The sequence below is a fragment of the Salmo salar genome, unplaced genomic scaffold, assembly GCF_965601325.2.
Source record: "Salmo salar unplaced genomic scaffold, fSalSal1 ptg000536l, whole genome shotgun sequence".
Classification (NCBI taxonomy): Eukaryota; Metazoa; Chordata; class Actinopteri; order Salmoniformes; family Salmonidae; genus Salmo; species Salmo salar.
Window position 1 is genome coordinate 145,963 of NW_027675413.1, and position 21,196 is coordinate 167,158.

Here is a 21,196-nt window from a genome sequence, read left to right on the forward strand (position 1 = left end):
GTAAAACACTCCTAACAGTCTACTACTACTGAGACAGGTTGGTGTAATGTTAGTATAGTGAATGACAGTAAAACACTCCTAACAGTCTACTACTACTGAGACAGGTTGGTGTCAGTTTAATCAGACAAAATGGAGCTGACTGGATGTGGTCAAGTCAAATTCAATATATCAATATTCAGATACTATAGTTCAGGTGCGACCTGGGTTCACTTCCCTGCCCAGCTGTTTGCTACATTGGTGTCAGAAGTGGTATGGTGTCTGTGAGGTCATCAGAATGGACCGGATGTGTGAGGGGTCTGAGTAGCTGAAGCACGGGACTAATTAACACTGATACTGGGTTAACCCTATTGATACTGATACTGGGTTAACCCTATTGATACTGATACTGGGTTAACACTATTAATACTGATACTGGGTTAACCCTATTAATACTGATACTGGGTTAACCCTATTAATACTGATACTGGGTTAACACTATTGATACTGATACTGGGTTAACCCTATTGATACTGATACTGGGTTAACACTATTGATACTGATACTGGGTTAACACTATTAATACTGATACTGGGTTAACCCTATTAATACTGATACTGGGTTAACCCTATTGATACTGATACTGGGTTAACCCTATTGATACTGATACTGGGTTAACACTATTAATACTGATACTGGGTTAACCCTATTAATACTGATACTGGGTTAACCCTATTGATACTGATACTGGGTTAACCCTATTGATACTGATACTGGGTTAACACTATTAATACTGATACTGGGTTAACCCTATTGATACTGATACTGGGTTAACACTATTGATACTGATACTGGGTTAACACTATTAATACTGATACTGGGTTAACACTATTGATACTGATACTGGGTTAACACTATTAACACTGATACTGGGTTAACCCTATTAATACTGATACTGGGTTAACCCTATTAATACTGATACTGGGTTAACCCTATTGATACTGATACTGGGTTAACCCTATTGATACTGATACTGGGTTAACCCTATTGATACTGATACTGGGTTAACACTATTAATACTGATACTGGGTTAACACTATTGATACTGATACTGGGTTAACAATATTAATACTGATACTGGGTTAATCTTACTTGGGGCGGCAGGTAGCTGCGCTCCAACGCTCTAGTGGTTAGTTAGAGCGTTGGACTAGTAACAGAAATGCTGCAAGATCAAATCTCTGAGCTGACAAGGTAAAAATCAGTTGTTTACCCCTGAACAAGGCAGTTAACCCACTTTTCCTAAGCCGTCATTGAAAATAAGAATTTGTTCTTAACTGACTTGCCTAGTAAAATAAATGAATAAATACTGGGTTAACCCTATTTGTGCGCTGCATAGGGTTTTTTCCTTGTTCACCAGCGACCTGGGTTCACTGCCCTGCACCACTGTTTGCTACAATATTAATATCATAGACTATCTGTTAAACGAAGAGACACCACAATATGAGTGAAAGGATTTCAGGATAATATCAGTGAGTGTTGATTTAGAGTTGTCTTCTGGGTTCATCCTTGTAGCTGCCTTTATCAACAGGGTGAAATGTAACAAATGACATCAGAGTTGGGAGGTAACCAGGTCCCTGTTTAAATCACCATGACAACCATTTCATTATTTCTCCAGAGCAGCAAGGGAATCTAGAGACTCAACCTTTGTAGAATCACAATCACCTTTATTCACCAAGTACATTTGCACGTAGGATCTTCATTTGAGCCAGTTTACTACAGCAGGAAAATATTCCTGCAGCAACAGAAAATGTGAATTATTATGTGAATTATAATTAATGGACATTTTTGTAGGGGTTACTACATTTTTCGTAAGGAAAACACAAGTCTGAAATTTCTAAGTGGAAATTACAAACTTCAGAAGCCTTTTTAAACCTCAAATACACTACAAGTTTTACATTTCCTGCATTGCTGGAAAGTTATTCTGCAGTGGGGGGTGATCAAATTAAGATCCTACATCTGTACACATAATTGTACATGGGGATATGAATGGGGGTCTATAACATCCAATCACAGAGGTTTACATCAGCTGACAGTTGCAATGTTATTGCTAATAATTCAAACTGCCCTTTTCAGATAAAGACATAAACTCTGTACAGATGTAGGATCTTAATTTGATCACCCTGTTGCAGAAAAACTAAACTTGTAGTGTAATTGAGTGTAATTAAACTTTAGAAAAGGTTTCTGAAGATGATAAATTCCACTTTTCCATTTTAAAACTGTTCATTAATTATAATTAATTATAATCCACACAATAATTCAAATGTCCTGTTTCTGCAGGATTATTTTCCTGGTGTAGCAAACTGGCTCAAATTAAGATCCAACATCTGCAGCAATATACCTCTCTCTAATGTATATGGCTCTATTGAGATTCACTTTTGACCATTTGACATCTTGTATTTACTGTTGTTTAGGCCGGTTGAATGAGCTGCCTGTGAAAGCTACTTCATCTGCAAGAAAACAGGCGGCTGCACCAGTGACTGTCAGAAGTTTTGTGATTTCCTCATATGAACGTGAAAGTAAGTGTGTAGTCTACGCAGTTACAAAAATGGCTGATGAAACTGTGGCACATATTTCTCGGTAACATTGAATAAATGTGTTGGTATGTAGGAAAGACGGGCAGACTCTCGTACTGTTGGTCTAGACTACCTACAAACTATTATAAGGCTATGATCACTTATCATGCCGACAAACCTGATGTTCTCTGTGAACTGATCTGAACAGGTTTAGACTGGTCATCTATGATATGTAGGTTATATACAGTACATTCTCTGTCCTGCTACTGGTAGGACTATAACATTATGTTGATCTGAACAGGTTTAGACTGGTCATCTATGATATGTAGGTTATATACAGTACATTCTCTGTCCTGCTACTGGTAGGACTATAACATTATGTTGATCTGAACAGGTTTAGACTGGTCATCTATGATATGTAGGTTATATACAGTACATTCTCTGTCCTGCTACTGGTAGGACTATAACATTATGTTGATCTGAACAGGTTTAGACTGGTCATCTATGATATGTAGGTTATATACAGTACATTCTCTGTCCTGCTACTGGTAGGACTATAACATTATGTTGATCTGAACAGGTTTAGACTGGTCATCTATGATATGTAGGTTATATGCAGTACATTCTCTTTCCTGCTACTGGTAGGACTATAACATTATGTTGATCTGAACAGGTTTAGACTGGTCATCTATGATATGTAGGTTATAGCCGAGGTATAGACCTTGATCTGCATATCACTAACAAACTGCTATTATACATTATAACCTAGTCTACTTTACATAATATAACATCTCTCACTTGATGCAAAAAAAAAAACTTCCAGAATGGATCAACAATTTCCTCCTCGGATCAATCATGTCCGTTTTAGCCCTTCTGTCTACATTCTCAGATACGTTTAGAAAAGAACAGATTGAAAGACAATAAATAGTCTACTGTTAGTGAATACAAATACGTGTGAGACATGGCCTTGTGTTGCTGTACTGTCTATAACTACCTTAACAAACAGCGACGTATTATTATTATTATTATTGTTATTATTATTATTATTATTATTATTATTGTTGTTGTTCTGTCTATAACTACCTTAACAAACAGTGACTTATTATTATTATTATTATTATTATTATTATTATTATTATTATTATTATTGTTGTTGTTCTGTCTATAACTACCTTAACAAACAGTGACTTATTATTATTATTATTATTATTATTATTATTATTATTATTATTATGATTATTATTATTATTAATATTATTATTATTATTATTATTATTATTGTTGCTGTACTGTCTATAACTACCTTAACAAACAGAGACTAATTATTATTATTATTATTATTATTATTATTATTATTATTATTATTATTGTTGTTGTTCTGTCTATAACTACCTTAACAAACAGTGACTTATTATTATTATTATTATTATTATTATTATTATTATTATTATTATTATTATTATTATTATTATTATTGTTGCTGTACTGTCTATAACTACCTTAACAAACAGAGACTAATTATTATTATTATTATTATTATTATTATTATTATTATTATTATTGTTGCTGTACTGTCTATAACTACCTTAACAAACAGTGACTTATTATTATTATTATTATTATTATTATTATTATTATTATTGTTGCTGTACTGTCTATAACTACCTTAACAAACAGAGACTAATTATTATTATTATTATTATTATTATTATTATTATTATTATTATTGTTGCTGTACTGTCTATAACTACCTTAACAAACAGTGAATTATTATTATTATTATTATTGTTGTTGCTGTTCTGTCTATAACTACCTTAACAAACAGTGACTTATTATTATTATTGACAGTTACCATGGAGATGAAATGTCACAACTACATGTTCATGTGATGCTTTAAATCACCTGACTGTTTCCATGTGTCTGTTAGTAAATGTTTCATAAGAGATAAGAGATAATTAATAAATTACAACAATTGACATTAAAGAATGACTGTGTTAACCACAACCAACATGCTGGATCTCTGTTTAGTTGTCACTGTGTTAACCACAACCAACATGCTGGATCTCTGTTTAGTTGTCACTGTGTTAACCAACATGCTGGATCTCTGTTTAGTTGTCACTGTGTTAACCACAACCAACATCCTGGATCTCTGTTTAGTTGTTACTGTGTTAACCACAACCAACATGCTGGATCTCTGTTTAGTTGTCACTGTGTTAACCACAACCAACATGCTGGATCTCTGTTTAGTTGTCACTGTGTTAACCACAACCAACATGCTGGATCTCTGTTTACAGGGGTCAGTGCTCTAAAATGAGTCTCTCTGGGGAGAGAGAGGAGGGACCTGCCTCTAAAATGAGACTCTCTGGGGAGAGAGAGGAGGGGGGCCCCGCCTCTAAAATGAGTCTCTCTGGGGAGAGAGAGGAGGGGGGCCCTGCCTCTAAAATGAGTCTCTCTGGGGAGAGAGAGGAGGGGGGTCCTGCCTCTAAAATGAGTCTCTCTGGGGAGAGAGAGGAGGGGGGCCCTGCCTCCAAAATGCATCTCTCTGGGGGACATGACACCAAAGCTAAGAGGTAAGATGACAATTTTATGAATACTTGATTTAGTTTATTTCCTAAATAAATAGCTATCTTAAGGTGAATGCACTTACTGTAAATCTCTCTGGATAAGAGCATCTGCTAAATCAGGGGTTCTCAATCCGGGGTCTGCGGAGGTACTGCAGGGGTTCTGCAGGAAGCGTGGGGAGTGGTGGTGTATCCAGGGAGAAAACTAAACTAATATTCTGAAATGTCATTGTGGTCTTATGTTCCCATCTATTGGAATTATTTAGCAACTGCAGTAGTGCTGAAAAAATGTGTTATTCCTTACTAAAGTAGTAATTACTGAGAATTACTAGTTAATTTTATCACTTACAATAAAATAACAACTTATACCATAACAAACAATTAAACTGACATAAACCAAAATCACTATATATGTAGTTATTTAGTTAATTACCAAATTGAGCCGGTCGGTCACATTTGAGAGTGAGGGAGATATATAGCATTTTGCATAAAAAAAAAGATTTTTGTCTCTCTGAAATGAAACCATCAAGTGATAGATTTGAAACAAATCCTTGTCTGTGAGAGATGTAATAATTAATACATAATTTCTTTAAACAATAAAAGCTCATTTCTGTAAAGTGATATGTTGCGTTTTGGAACTCTTCTTATGTTTCCCATCTGAGATCAGAGTAGATGAGAGATGTAATGTTTGTCTCTGTTGTGTTGAAGTCCAATCAAGCAGGAGAGACCAGCCTCCCCTGTTCCCAGCTGTGTGTCCATGAAGAGTGACAAGTCTATGGGTGAACCTATATACTTTAGAGAGGGAGACTTTTCTACTGAACAAAGGTAAGAAGAACTCATGGGTCATGGTCAGTGAGTTAAACAACACTGTCTCTAGTCATTTCTCCTCTCCCATTTTCCCATTTATTTTTTCAATTTTCATAGTCCTTAAACAATATTAAACAAACACAACATTCCCTCCCTGTGTGTGTGTGTGTGTGTGTGTGTGTGTGTGTGTGTGTGTGTGTGTGTGTGTGTGTGTGTGTGTGTGTGTGTGTGTGTGTGCTCTCCCTGGATGAGGACATGTAATCTCTATCCTGATTGCCTAGTCACTTTTACCCTTACCTACATGTACATATTACCTCAATTACCTAAACTACCTGGTACCCCTGCACATTGACTCAGTACTGGTACTCCTTATAGTCTCATTATTACCTCAACTACCTGGTACCCCTGCACATTGACTCAGTACTGGTACTCCTTATAGTCTCATTATTACCTCAACTACCTGGTACCCCTGCACATTGACTCAGTACTGGTAATCCTTATAGCCTCATTATTACCTCAACTACCTGGTACCCCTGCACATTGACTCAGTACTGGTACTCCTTATAGTCTCATTATTACCTCAACTACCTGGTACCCCTGCACATTGACTCAGTACTGGTACTCCTTATAGTCTCATTATTACCTCAACTACCTGGTACCCCTGCATATTGACTCAGTACTGGTACTCCTTATAGTATCATTATTACCTCAACTACCTGGTACCCCTGCACATTGACTCAGTACTGGTACTCCTTATAGTATCATTATTACCTCAACTACCTGGTACCCCTGCACATTGACTCAGTACTGGTACTCCGTATAGCCTGATCTCTGAGAGTGAGACAGAAATATACTATTACTGTGTTAAAACTAGCAGTACTACTGATTTCTCTGAGAGTGAGGCAGATATATATTATTACTGTGTTAAACCTAGCAGTACTACTGATTTCTCTGAGAGTGAGGCAGATATATACTATTACTGTATTAAACCTAGCAGTACTACTGATTTCTCTGAGAGGCAGATATATATTATTACTGTATTACACCTAGCAGTACTACTGATTTCTCTGAGAGGCAGATATATATTATTACTGTATTAAACCTAGCAGTACTACTGATTTCTCTGTGAGGCAGATATATATTATTACTGTGTTAAACCTGGCAGTACTACTGATTTCTCTGAGAGTGAGGCAGATATATAGCATTTAGCAAAAAAACATTATTTCTCTCTCTGAAATGAAACCATCAAGTGATAGATTTTAAACAAATACATGTCTGTCACTGAACAACGCCATGCCATGATTAGATAGTGAAAAAACACACCAATCTCTTCCATAATTTCTTTAAACCATAAAAGGAAAATTTCCGAACATTTCTGTAAAATGATATGTTGCATGTTGGAACTCTTCTTATGTTTCCCATCTGAGATCAGAGTAGATGAGAGATGTAATGTTTGTCTCTGTTGTGTTGAAGACCAATCAAGCAGGAGAGACCAACCTCCTCTGTAACCAGCTGTGTGTCCATGAAGAGTGACTGGTCTATGAATCGTCCTATAATGTTTAGAGAGGGAGACTTTTCTACTGAACAAAGGTAAGAAGAACTCATGGGTCATGGTCAGTGAGTTAAACAACACCGTCTCTAGTCATTTCTCCTCTCCCATTTTCACATTTCTTTTGGTTGTTTTCATAATCCATAGGCTAATCCTTTAGTCCATTTTCATAGTCCTAAAACAATATTAAACAAACACAACGTTCCCTCCACGTGTGTGTGTGTGTGTGTGTGTGTGTGTGTGTGTGTGTGTGTGTGTGTGTGTGTGTGTGTGTGTGTGTGTGTGTGTGTGTGTGTGTGTGTGTGTGTGTGTGTGTGTGTGTGTACTCCCTGGATGAGGAGATGTAATCTCATGTTTTGTCCACAGAAACCAACAGGAGAGATCAGAGACAGAGATTCTCAGTGGTCAGTCTTCCCAGAGTCATCAAACAGACCTGGACTCTATATTCAGTGTATGTGGTCCTGTTATGTACATTTGTTTTTGTTTACCTCAAGTAAAGTTGATCTGTCAATCATTCATTAATGTGTTAATGAGAAAGCATTTCTTCTCTTGCTTAACTTATTTACTTGATTTATTTTAGTTGCTTGAAGAGAAAATGATGACATTTGTGAAGAACGAGCTGAAGATGTTCAAGAGGATTCTTAGTCCAGAACTCCCAGAAGGCTTTGAGAGTCAGAAGCAGGAAGAGGAAGTGGTGGATGCTGAAGATGAGAAGCAGGAGAGCAGTGCCAGAGAGGGGGCTCTGAAGATCACACTGCACGTCCTGAGGAAAATGAACCAGAAGGAGCTTGCTGACACACTGGAGAAATGTAAGATCTGTCTGCCTAATGTTGAATGCTGTTTTATAACATTTAAAAGCTGTAGCTAAAGTACAGCTAAAGTAGCTGTGTAACTCAATGATATTGTAGCAGCCTTAACACAACACCTAGTGGCCTCATCAAGTAGCAGAAGGGATGTGTTGTGGTGATTAATTTAGAGAGACAGAGAGAGACAACATTAATAATACCATCAATAACACCAATAATAATATAATCAGTCACACCAGTCTGTAATGCATTATGAAAACATTTACACATTTATACATTCAGTTAAGAGAATAAATGATTATAATTTAAAATGTTATAACAGTCCTACAATACTGTAGTTATTAAAACAGACGTAATATTAATATCCTCTGTGTTATTTCTAGATTCAGATGAGCTTGCTGTGATTTGCCAACGTGAACTCAAATCTAATCTAAAGAAGAAGTTTCAATGTGTATTTGAGGGGATCGCTAAACAAGGAAACCCAACACTTCTCAATAAGATCTACACAGAGCTCTACATCACAGAGGGAGGAACAGGACAGGTCAATAATGAACATGAGCTGAGACAGATTGAGACAACAACCAGGAAACAAGCAAGACCAGAGACTGCAATCAAATGTAACGACATCTTCAAACCCTTAACTGGACAAGACAAACGTATCAGAACTGTGCTGACAAAGGGAGTCGCTGGCATTGGAAAAACAGTCTCTGTGCAGAAGTTCATTCTGGACTGGGCTGAAGGAAAAGCAAATCAGGATGTCCAATTTGTATTTTCATTCCCTTTTCGGGAGCTGAATTTGATGAAAGGGGAAAAACACACTTTGATTGAACTTCTCAATCACTTCTCAATGGAAACCAAACAATCAAGAATCTCCAACTTCGACAAGTACAAAGTTCTGTTCATCTTTGATGGTCTGGATGAGTGCCGACTGCCCCTAGACTTCCAGAAGAACAAGATCTGTTGGGACGTCACAGAGTCAACCTCAGTGGATGTTCTGCTGACAAATCTCATCAAGGGAAATCTGCTTCCCTCTGCTCTCCTCTGGATAACTACCCGACCTGCAGCAGCCAATAAGATCCCTTCAGGGTGTGTTGACCAGGTGACAGAGGTACGAGGGTTCAAAGACCCACAGAAGGAGGAGTACTTCAGGAAGAGATTCAGTGATGAGGACCTGGCCAGCAGAATCATCTCACACATAAAGAGATCAAGGAGCCTCCACATCATGTGCCACATTCCAGTCTTCTGTTGGATTTCTGCAACAGTCCTCGAACACATGCTGAAACATAAGAGAGAAGAGATGCCCAAGACTCTGACTGAGATGTACACACACCTTGTGGTGTTTCATACCAAACAGAAGAATGAGAAGTATCTTGGGATAGAAGAGACAGGTCCACACTGGAATAAAGAGAGCATTCTGTCACTGGGAAAACTGGCTTTTCAACAGCTTGTGAAGGGCAATCTGATTTTCTATGAAGAAGACCTGAAGGAGGTTGGCATTGATGTCAATGAAGCCTCTGTGTACTCAGGATTGTGCACACAGCTCTTTAAAGAGGAATGTGTTCTGTACCAAGACAAGGTGTACTGCTTCGTGCATCTGAGCATTCAGGAGTTTCTGGCTGCTGTATATGTGTTCCTCTCATTCATCAACAACAATGAGAATCTCATGGACAAACTGAAAACAAAAGATGAGCCTGAAGTTACTTTCTACAAGAGTGCTGTGGATAAAGCCTTACAAAGTGAGATGGGAAACCTGGACCTGTTCCTCCGCTTCCTTCTGGGACTTTCACTGGAGTCCAATCAGAAGCACTTACAAGGTCTACTGACAAAGACAAGAATCAGCTCACAGAGCAATGAAGAGACAGTAAAGTACATCAAGAAGAAGATCAGGGAGAATCCCTCTCCAGAGAGGAGCATCAATCTGTTCCACTGTCTGAATGAACTGAATGACCATTCTCTAGTGGAGGAGATCCAAAGCTTCCTGAGCTCAGGAAGTCTCTCAGAACCCAACCTGTCACCTGCACAGTGGTCAGCTCTGATCTTTGTGTTGCTGACTTCAGAAAAGGAGCTGGATGTGTTTGACCTGAAGAAATTCTTCAGATCAGAGGAAGGTCTTCTGAGGCTGCTGCCAGTGGTCAAAGCCTCCAGTGCTGCTCTGTGAGTAAATAGAATGACATTTAAGAACTTATCATCAGGAAGAAATGAATATCATTGTCCTTCTACACTACTGGTGTTAAATAAACAGTGTGTTTGTGAAGTCACGATGATCTTGTTGCAGGCTGTCAGGCTGTGGAGTCACAGAGAAAGGCTGTGCTTCTCTGGTCTCAGCTCTGAGGTCAAACCCTTCACACCTGAGAGAGCTGGATCTGAGTAACAATGACCTGAAGGATTCAGGAGTGAAGCTGGTCTCTGCTGGACTGGGGAATCCCCACTGTAAACTGGAGACTCTGAGGTCAGTATTCCTGTAGTTGGTCAACAAGTGATAACTGTTCACCAGATCCACATGTGTTTACCAGACACACATAGTCCACACCATATGTGTTTGGACAGTGAAGCTTACATTTTACATTTGGTGCTATGCTCCAGCATTTTGGATTTGAGATAGAATGTTTCATATTAGGTGACAGTACAGAATGTCACCTTTTATTTGAGGTTAATGGTGAGAGGTTAGCATGTTTTGTTGTGGCCTCAGTTATTGGTAATGGTGAGAGGTTAGCGAGTTTTGTTGTAGCCTCTGTTATTTGTATTGGTGTTAGGTTAGCATGTTTTGTTGTAGCCTCTGTTATTGGTAATGGTGAGAAGATAGCATGTTTTGTTGTAGCCTCTGTTATTGGTAATGGTGAGAGGTTAGCATGTTTTGTTGTATCCTCTGTTATTGGTAACAGTGAGAGGTAAACATGTTTTGTTGTAGCCTCTGTTATTGGTAATGGTGAGAGGTTAGCGTGTTTTGTTGTAGCCTCTGTTATTGGTAATGGTGAGAGGTTAGCATGTTTTGTTGTAGCCTCTGTTATTGGTAATGGTGAGAGGTTAGCATGTTTTGTTGTAGCCTCTGTTATTGGTAATGGTGAGAGGTTAGCATGTTTTGTTGTAGCCTCTGTTATTGGTAATGGTGAGAGGTTAGCATGTTTTGTTGTAGCCTCTGTTATTGGTAATGGTGAGAGGTTAGCATGTTTTGTTTTAGCCTCTGTTATTGGTAATGGTGAGAGTTTAGCATGTTTTGTTGTAGCCTCTATTATTGGTAATGGTGAGAGGTTAGCATGTTTTGTAGCCTCTGTTATTGGTAATGGTGAGAGGTTAGCATGTTTTGTAGCCTCTGTTATTGGTAATGGTGAGAGGTTAGCATGTTTTTTTTTAGCCTCTGTTATTGGTAATGTGGAGAGGTTAGTATGTTTTGTTGTATCCTCTGTTATTGGTAATGGTGAGAGATTAGCATGTTTTGTAGCCTCTGTTATTGGTAATGGTGAGTGCTTAGCATGTTTTGTTGTAGCCTCTGTTATTGGTAATGGTGAGAGGTTAGCATGTTTTGTTGTATCCTCTGTTATTGGTGATGGTGATAGGTTAGCATGTTTTGCTGTAGTCTCTGTTATTGGTAATGGTGAGAGGTTAGCATGTTTTGCTGTAGCCTCTGTTATTGGTAATGGTGAGAGGTTAGCATGTTTTGTTGTAGCCTCTGTTATTGGTAATGGTGAGAGGTTAGCATGTTTTGTTGTAGCCCCTGTTATTGGTAATGGTTAGAGGTTAGCATGTTTTGTTGTAGCCTCTGTTATTGGTAATGGTGAGAGGTTAGCATGTTTTGTTGTAGCCTCTGTTATTGTTAATGGTGAGAGGTTAGCATGTTTTGTTGTATCCTCTGTTATTGGTAATGGTGAGAGGTTAGCATGTTTTGTTGTAGCCTCTGTTATTGGTAATGGTGAGAGGTTAGCATGTTTTGTTGTATCCTCTGTTATTGGTAATGGTGAGAGTTTAGCATGTTTTGTTGTAGCCTCTATTATTGGTAATGGTGAGAGGTTAGCATGCTTTGTTGTAGGCTCTGTTATTGGTAAAGGTGAGAGGTTAGCATGTTTTGTTGTAGCCTCTGTTATTGGTAATGGTGAGAGGTTAGCATGTTTTGTTGTAGCCTCTGTTATTGTTAATGGTGAGAGTTTAGCATGTTTTGTTGTAGCCTCTGTTATTGCCAATGGTGAGAGGTTAGCATGTTTTGTTGTAGCCTCTGTTATTGGTAATGGTGAGAGGTTAGCATGCTTTGTTGTAGCCTCTGTTATTGGTAATGGTGAGAGGTTAACATGTTTTGTTGTAGCCTCTGTTATTGGTAATGGTGAGAGGTTAGCATGTTTTGTTGTAGCCTCTTTTATTGGTAATGGTGAGAGGTTAGCATGTTTTGTTGTATCCCCTGTTATTGGTAATGGTGAGAGTTTAGCATGTTTTGTTGTAGCCTCTATTATTGGTAATGATGAGAGGTTAGCATGTTTTGTAACCTCTTATTGTTAATGGTGAGAGGTTAGCATGTTTTGTAGCCTCTGTTATTGGTAATGGTGAGAGGTTAGCATGTTTTGTTGTAGCCTCTGTTATTGGTAATGGTGAGAGGTTAGCATGTTTTGTTGTAGCCTCTGTTATTGTTAATGGTGAGAGTTTAGCATGTTTTGTTGTAGCCTCTATTATTGGTAATGATGAGAGGTTAGCATGTTTTGTAACCTCTTATTGTTAATGGTGAGAGGTTAGCATGTTTTGTAGCCTCTGTTATTGGTAATGGTGAGAGGTTAGCATGTTTTTTTGTAGCCTCTGTTGTTGGTAATGTGGAGAGGTTAGTATGTTTTGTTGTATCCTCTGTTATTGGTAATGGCGAGAGGTTAGCATGTTTTGTTGTATCCTCTGTTATTGGTAATGGTGAGAGGTTAGCATGTTTTGTAGCCTCTGTTATTGGTAATGGTGAGTGCTTAGCATGTTTTGTTGTAGCCTCTGTTATTGGTAATGGTGAGAGGTTAGCATGTTTTGTTGTAGCCTCTGTTATTGGTAATTGTGAGAGGTTAGCATGTTTTGTTGTAGCCTCTGTTATTGGTAATGGTGAGAGGTTAGCATGTTTTGTTGTATCCTCTGTTATTGGTAATGGTGAGAGCTTAGCATGTTTTGTTGTAGCCTCTGTTATTGGTAATGGTGAGAGGTTAGCATGTTTTGTAGCCTCTGTTATTGGTAATGGTGAGTGCTTAGCATGTTTTGTTGTAGCCTCTGTTATTGGTAATGGTGAGAGGTTAGCATGTTTTGTTGTAGCCTCTGTTATTGGTAATTGTGAGAGGTTAGCATGTTTTGTTGTAGCCTCTGTTATTGGTAATGGTGAGAGGTTAGCATGTTTTGTTGTATCCTCTGTTATTGGTAATGGTGAGAGCTTAGCATGTTTTGTTGTAGCCTCTGTTATTGGTAATGGTGAGAGGTTAGCATTTTTTGTTGTAGACTCTGTTATTGGTAATTGTGAGAGGTTAGCATGTTTTGTTGTAGCCTCTGTTATTGGTAATGGTGAGAGGTTAGCATGTTTTGTTGTAGCCTCTGTTATTGGTAATGGTGAGAGGTTAGCATGTTTTGTTGTAGCCCCTGTTATTGGTAATGGTTAGAGGTTAGCATGTTTTGTTGTAGTCTCTGTTATTGGTAATGGTGAGAGGTTAGCATGTTTTGTTGTAGCCTCTGTTATTGTTAATGGTGAGAGGTTAGCATGTTTTGTTGTATCCTCTGTTATTGGTAATGGTGAGAGGTTAGCATGTTTTGTTGTAGCCTCTGTTATTGGTAATGGTGAGAGGTTAGCATGTTTTGTTGTATCCTCTGTTATTGGTAATGGTGAGAGTTTAGCATGTTTTGTTGTAGCCTCTATTATTGGTAATGGTGAGAGGTTAGCATGCTTTGTTGTAGGCTCTGTTATTGGTAAAGGTGAGAGGTTAGCATGTTTTGTTGTAGCCTCTGTTATTGGTAATGGTGAGAGGTTAGCATGTTTTGTTGTAGCCTCTGTTATTGTTAATGGTGAGAGTTTAGCATGTTTTGTTGTAGCCTCTGTTATTGCCAATGGTGAGAGGTTAGCATGTTTTGTTGTAGCCTCTGTTATTGGTAATGGTGAGAGGTTAGCATGCTTTGTTGTAGCCTCTGTTATTGGTAATGGTGAGAGGTTAGCATGTTTTGTTGTAGCCTCTGTTATTGGTAATGGTGAGAGGTTAGCATGTTTTGTTGTAGCCTCTTTTATTGGTAATGGTGAGAGGTTAGCATGTTTTGTTGTATCCCCTGTTATTGGTAATGGTGAGAGTTTAGCATGTTTTGTTGTAGCCTCTATTATTGGTAATGATGAGAGGTTAGCATGTTTTGTAACCTCTTATTGTTAATGGTGAGAGGTTAGCATGTTTTGTAGCCTCTGTTATTGGTAATGGTGAGAGGTTAGCATGTTTTGTTGTAGCCTCTGTTATTGGTAATGGTGAGAGGTTAGCATGTTTTGTTGTAGCCTCTGTTATTGTTAATGGTGAGAGTTTAGCATGTTTTGTTGTAGCCTCTGTTATTGCCAATGGTGAGAGGTTAGCATGTTTTGTTGTAGCCTCTGTTATTGGTAATGGTGAGAGGTTAGCATGCATTGTTGTAGCCTCTGTTATTGGTAATGGTGAGAGGTTAGCATGTTTTGTTGTAGCCTCTGTTATTGGTAATGGTGAGAGGTTAGCATGTTTTGTTGTAGCCTCTTTTATTGGTAATGGTGAGAGGTTAGCATGTTTTGTTGTATCCCCTGTTATTGGTAATGGTGAGAGTTTAGCATGTTTTGTTGTAGCCTCTATTATTGGTAATGATGAGAGGTTAGCATGTTTTGTAACCTCTTATTGTTAATGGTGAGAGGTTAGCATGTTTTGTAGCCTCTGTTATTGGTAATGGTGAGAGGTTAGCATGTTTTTTTGTAGCCTCTGTTGTTGGTAATGTGGAGAGGTTAGTATGTTTTGTTGTATCCTCTGTTATTGGTAATGGTGAGAGGTTAGCATGTTTTGTTGTATCCTCTGTTATTGGTAATGGTGAGAGGTTAGCATGTTTTGTAGCCTCTGTTATTGGTAATGGTGAGTGCTTAGCATGTTTTGTTGTAGCCTCTGTTATTGGTAATGGTGAGAGGTTAGCATGTTTTGTTGTAGCCTCTGTTATTGGTAATTGTGAGAGGTTAGCATGTTTTGTTGTAGCCTCTGTTATTGGTAATGGTGAGAGGTTAGCATGTTTTGTTGTATCCTCTGTTATTGGTAATGGTGAGAGCTTAGCATGTTTTGTTGTAGCCTCTGTTATTGGTAATGGTGAGAGGTTAGCATTTTTTGTTGTAGACTCTGTTATTGGTAATTGTGAGAGGTTAGCATGTTTTGTTGTAGCCTCTGTTATTGGTAATGGTGAGAGGTTAGCATGTTTTGTTGTAGCCTCTGTTATTGGTAATGGTGAGAGGTTAGCATGTTTTGCTGTAGCCTCTGTTTTTGGTAATGGTGAGAGGTTAGCATGTTTTGTTGTAGCCTCTGTTATTGGTAATGGTGAGAGGTTAGCATGCTTTGTTGTAGCCTCTGTTATTGGTAATGGTGAGAGGTTAGCATGTTTTGTTGTAGCCTCTGTTATTGGTAATGGTGAGAGGTTAGCATGTTTTGTTGTAGCCTCTTTTATTGGTAATGGTGAGAGGTTAGCATGTTTTGTTGTATCCCCTGTTATTGGTAATGGTGAGAGTTTAGCATGTTTTGTTGTAGCCTCTATTATTGGTAATGATGAGAGGTTAGCATGTTTTGTAACTTCTTATTGTTAATGGTGAGAGGTTAGCATGTTTTGTAGCCTCTGTTATTGGTAATGGTGAGAGGTTAGCATGTTTTGTTGTAGCCTCTGTTATTGGTAATGGTGAGAGGTTAGCATGTTTTGTTGTAGCCTCTGTTATTGTTAATGGTGAGAGTTTAGCATGTTTTGTTGTAGCCTCTGTTATTGCCAATGGTGAGAGGTTAGCATGTTTTGTTGTAGCCTCTGTTATTGGTAATGGTGAGAGGTTAGCATGCTTTGTTGTAGCCTCTGTTATTGGTAATGGTGAGAGGTTAGCATGTTTTGTTGTAGCCTCTGTTATTGGTAATGGTGAGAGGTTAGCATGTTTTGTTGTAGCCTCTTTTATTGGTAATGGTGAGAGGTTAGCATGTTTTGTTGTATCCCCTGTTATTGGTAATGGTGAGAGTTTAGCATGTTTTGTTGTAGCCTCTATTATTGGTAATGATGAGAGGTTAGCATGTTTTGTAACCTCTTATTGTTAATGGTGAGAGGTTAGCATGTTTTGTAGCCTCTGTTATTGGTAATGGTGAGAGGTTAGCATGTTTTTTTGTAGCCTCTGTTGTTGGTAATGTGGAGAGGTTAGTATGTTTTGTTGTATCCTCTGTTATTGGTAATGGTGAGAGGTTAGCATGTTTTGTTGTATCCTCTGTTATTGGTAATGGGGAGAGGTTAGCATGTTTTGTAGCCTCTGTTATTGGTAATGGTGAGTGCTTAGCATGTTTTGTTGTAGCCTCTGTTATTGGTAATGGTGAGAGGTTAGCATGTTTTGTTGTAGCCTCTGTTATTGGTAATTGTGAGAGGTTAGCATGTTTTGTTGTAGCCTCTGTTATTGGTAATGGTGAGAGGTTAGCATGTTTTGTTGTATCCTCTGTTATTGGTAATGGTGAGAGCTTAGCATGTTTTGTTGTAGCCTCTGTTATTGGTAATGGTGAGAGGTTAGCATTTTTTGTTGTAGACTCTGTTATTGGTAATTGTGAGAGGTTAGCATGTTTTGTTGTAGCCTCTGTTATTGTTAATGGTGAGAGGTTAGCATGTTTTGTTGTAGCCTCTGTTATTGGTAATGGTGAGAGGTTAGCATGTTTTGCTGTAGCCTCTGTTTTTGGTAATGGTGAGTGGTTAGCATGTTTTGTTGAAGCATCTGTTATGGGTAATGGTGAGAGGTTAGCATGTTTTGTTGTAGCCTCTGTTATTGGTAATGGTGAGAGGTTAGCATGTCTTGTTGTAGCCTCTGTTATTGGTAATGGTGAAATGTTAGCATGTTTTGTTGTAGCCTCTGTTATTGGTAATGGTGAGAGGTTAGCATGTTTGTTGTAGCCTCTGTTATTGGTAATGGTGAGAGGTTAGCGCATCTTGTTGTAGCCTCTGTTATTGGTAATGGTGAGAGGTTAGCATGTTTTGTTGTAGCCTCTGTAATTGGTAATGGTGAGAGGTTAGCATGTTTTGTTGTAGCCTCTGTTATTGGTAATGGTGAGATGTTAGCATGTTTTGTTGTAGCCTCTGTTATTGGTAATGGTGAGAGGTTAGAATGTTTTGTTGTAGCCTATGTTATTGGTAATGGTGAGAGGTTATCATGTTTTGTTGTAGCCTCTGTTATTGGTAATGGTGAGAGGTTAGTATGTTTTGTTGTAGCCTCTGTTATTGGTAATGTTGAGAGGTTAACATGTTTTGTTGTATCCTCTGTTATTGGTAATGGTGAGAGGTTAGCATGTTTTGTTGTAGCCTCTGTTATTGGTAATGGTGAGAGGTTAGTATGTTTTGTTGTATCCCTGTTATGGTTAATTGTGAGAGGTTAGCATGTTTTGTTGTAACCTCTGGTTTTGGTAATGGTGAGAGGTTAGCATGTTTTGTTGAAGCATCTGTTATGGGTAATGGTGAGAGGTTAGCATGTTTTGTTGTAGCCTCTGTTATTGGTAATGGTGAGAGGTTAGCATGTTTTGTTGTAGCCTCTGTTATTGGTAATGGTGAAATGTTAGCATGTTTTGTTGTAGCCTCTGTTATTGGTAATGGTGAGAGGTTAACATGTTTGTTGTAGCCTCTGTTATTGGTAATGGTGAGAGGTTAGCGCATCTTGTTGTAGCCTCTGTTATTGGTAATGGTGAGAGGTTAGCATGTTTTGTTGTAGCCTCTGTAATTGGTAATGGTGAGAGGTTAGCATGTTTTGTTGTAGCCTCTGTTATTGGTAATGGTGAGATGTTAGCATGTTTTGTTGTAGCCTCTGTTATTGGTAATGGTGAGAGGTTAGCATGTTTTGTTGTAGCCTCTGTTATTGGTAATGGTGAGAGGTTATCATGTTTTGTTGTAGCGTCTGTTATTGGTAATGGTGAGAGGTTAGCATGTTTTGTTGTATCCTCTGTTATTGGTAACGGTGAGAGGTAAACATGTTTTGTTGTAGCCTCTGTTATTGGTAATGGTGAGAGGTTAGCGTGTTTTGTTGTAGCCTCTGTTATTGGTAATGGTGAGAGGTTAGCATGTTTTGTTGTAGCCTCTGTTATTGGTAATGGTGAGAGGTTAGCATGTTTTGTTGTAGCCTCTGTTATTGGTAATGGTGAGAGATTAGCATGTTTTGTTGTAGCCTCTGTTATTGGTAATGGTGAGAGGTTAGCATGTTTTGTTGTAGCCTCTGTTATTGGTAATGGTGAGAGGTTAGCATGTTTTGTTTTAGCCTCTGTTATTGGTAATGGTGAGAGTTTAGCATGTTTTGTTGTAGCCTCTATTATTGGTAATGGTGAGAGGTTAGCATGTTTTGTAGCCTCTGTTATTGGTAATGGTGAGAGGTTAGCATGTTTTGTAGCCTCTGTTATTGGTAATGGTGAGAGGTTAGCATGTTTTTTTGTAGCCTCTGTTATTGTTAATGTGGAGAGGTTAGTATGTTTTGTTGTATCCTCTGTTATTGGTAATGGTGAGAGGTTAGCATGTTTTGTTGTATCCTCTGTTATTGGTAATGGTGAGAGGTTAGCATGTTTTGTAGCCTCTGTTATTGGTAATGGTGAGTGCTTAGCATGTTTTGTTGTAGCCTCTGTTATTGGTAATGGTGAGAGGTTAGCATGTTTTGTTGTATCCTCTGTTATTGGTGATGGTGATAGGTTAGCATGTTTTGCGGTAGTCTCTGTTATTGGTAATGGTGAGAGGTTAGCATGTTTTGCTGTAGCCTCTGTTATTGGTAATGGTGAGAGGTTAGCATTTTTTGTTGTAGCCTCTGTTATTGGTAATGGTGAGAGGTTAACATGTTTTGTTGTAGCCCCTGTTATTGGTAATGGTTAGAGGTTAGCATGTTTTGTTGTAGCCTCTGTTATTGGTAATGGTGAGAGGTTAGCATGTTTTGTTGTAGCCTCTGTTATTGTTAATTGTGAGAGGTTAGCATGTTTTGTTGTATCCTCTGTTATTGGTAATGGTGAGAGGTTAGCATGTTTTGTTGTAGCCTCTGTTATTGGTAATGGTGAGAGGTTAGCATGTTTTGTTGTATCCTCTGTTATTGGTAATGGTGAGAGTTTAGCATGTTTTGTTGTAGCCTCTATTATTGGTAATGGTGAGAGGTTAGCATGCTTTGTTGTAGGCTCTGTTATTGGTAAAGGTGAGAGGTTAGCATGTTTTGTTGTAGCCTCTGTTATTGGTAATGGTGAGAGGTTAGCATGTTTTGTTGTAGCCTCTGTTATTGTTAATGGTGAGAGGTTAGCATGTTTTGTTGTAGCCTCTGTTATTGGTAATGGTGAGAGGTTAGCATGTTTTGCTGTAGCCTCTGTTTTTGGTAATGGTGAGAGGTTTGCATGTTTTGTTGAAGCATCTGTTATGGGTAATGGTGAGAGGTTAGCATGTTTTGTTGTAGCCTCTGTTATTGGTAATGGTGAGAGGTTAGCATGTCTTGTTGTAGCCTCTGTTATTGGTAATGGTGAAATGTTAGCATGTTTTGTTGTAGCCTCTGTTATTGGTAATGGTGAGAGGTTAGCATGTTTGTTGTAGCCTCTGTTATTGGTAATGGTGAGAGGTTAGCGCATCTTGTTGTAGCCTCTGTTATTGGTAATGGTGAGAGGTTAGCATGTTTTGTTGTAGCCTCTGTAATTGGTAATGGTGAGAGGTTAGCATGTTTTGTTGTAGCCTCTGTTATTGGTAATGGTGAGATGTTAGCATGTTTTGTTGTAGCCTCTGTTATTGGTAATGGTGAGAGGTTAGAATGTTTTGTTGTAGCCTATGTTATTGGTAATGCTGAGAGGTTATCATGTTTTGTTGTAGCCTCTGTTATTGGTAATGGTGAGAGGTTAGTATGTTTTGTTGTAGCCTCTGTTATTGGTAATGTTGAGAGGTTAACATGTTTTGTTGTATCCTCTGTTATTGGTAATGGTGAGAGGTTAGCATGTTTTGTTGTAGCCTCTGTTATTGGTAATGGTGAGAGGTTAGCATGTTTTGTTGTATCCCTGTTATGGGTAATTGTGAGAGGTTAGCATGTTTTGTTGTAACCTCTGGTTTTGGTAATGGTGAGAGGTTAGCATGTTTTGTTGAAGCATCTGTTATGGGTAATGGTGAGAGGTTAGCATGTTTTGTTGTAGCCTCTGTTATTGGTAATGGTGAGAGGTTAGCATGTTTTGTTGTAGCCTCTGTTATTGGTAATGGTGAAATGTTAGCATGTTTTGTTGTAGCCTCTGTTATTGGTAATGGTGAGAGGTTAACATGTTTGTTGTAGCCTCTGTTATTGGTAATGGTGAGAGGTTAGCGCATCTTGTTGTAGCCTCTGTTATTGGTAATGGTGAGAGGTTAGCATGTTTTGTTGTAGCCTCTGTAATTGGTAATGGTGAGAGGTTAGCATGTTTTGTTGTAGCCTCTGTTATTGGTAATGGTGAGATGTTAGCATGTTTTGTTGTAGCCTCTGTTATTGGTAATGGTGAGAGGTTAGCATGTTTTGTTGTAGCCTCTGTTATTGGTAATGGTGAGAGGTTATCATGTTTTGTTGTAGCGTCTGTTATTGGTAATGGTGAGAGGTTAGCATGTTTTGTTGTATCCTCTGTTATTGGTAACGGTGAGAGGTAAACATGTTTTGTTGTAGCCTCTGTTATTGGTAATGGTGAGAGGTTAGCGTGTTTTGTTGTAGCCTCTGTTATTGGTAATGGTGAGAGGTTAGCATGTTTTGTTGTAGCCTCTGTTATTGGTAATGGT

The 21,196-nt window shown here is 38.4% G+C and overlaps 1 protein-coding gene across 1 annotated transcript; it reads left to right on the forward strand.

Moving 5' to 3' along the window:
- Positions 1 to 8,651: 8,651 nt before the first annotated feature.
- On the forward strand, positions 8,652 to 10,445 carry LOC145876256 (NLR family CARD domain-containing protein 3-like; the record flags this gene model as incomplete). Its single annotated transcript, XM_082972053.1, has 1 exon — positions 8,652 to 10,445. A coding segment is annotated over one exon (1,779 nt), but the record flags the coding sequence as incomplete, so codon positions are not given.
- Positions 10,446 to 21,196: the final 10,751 nt, after the last annotated feature.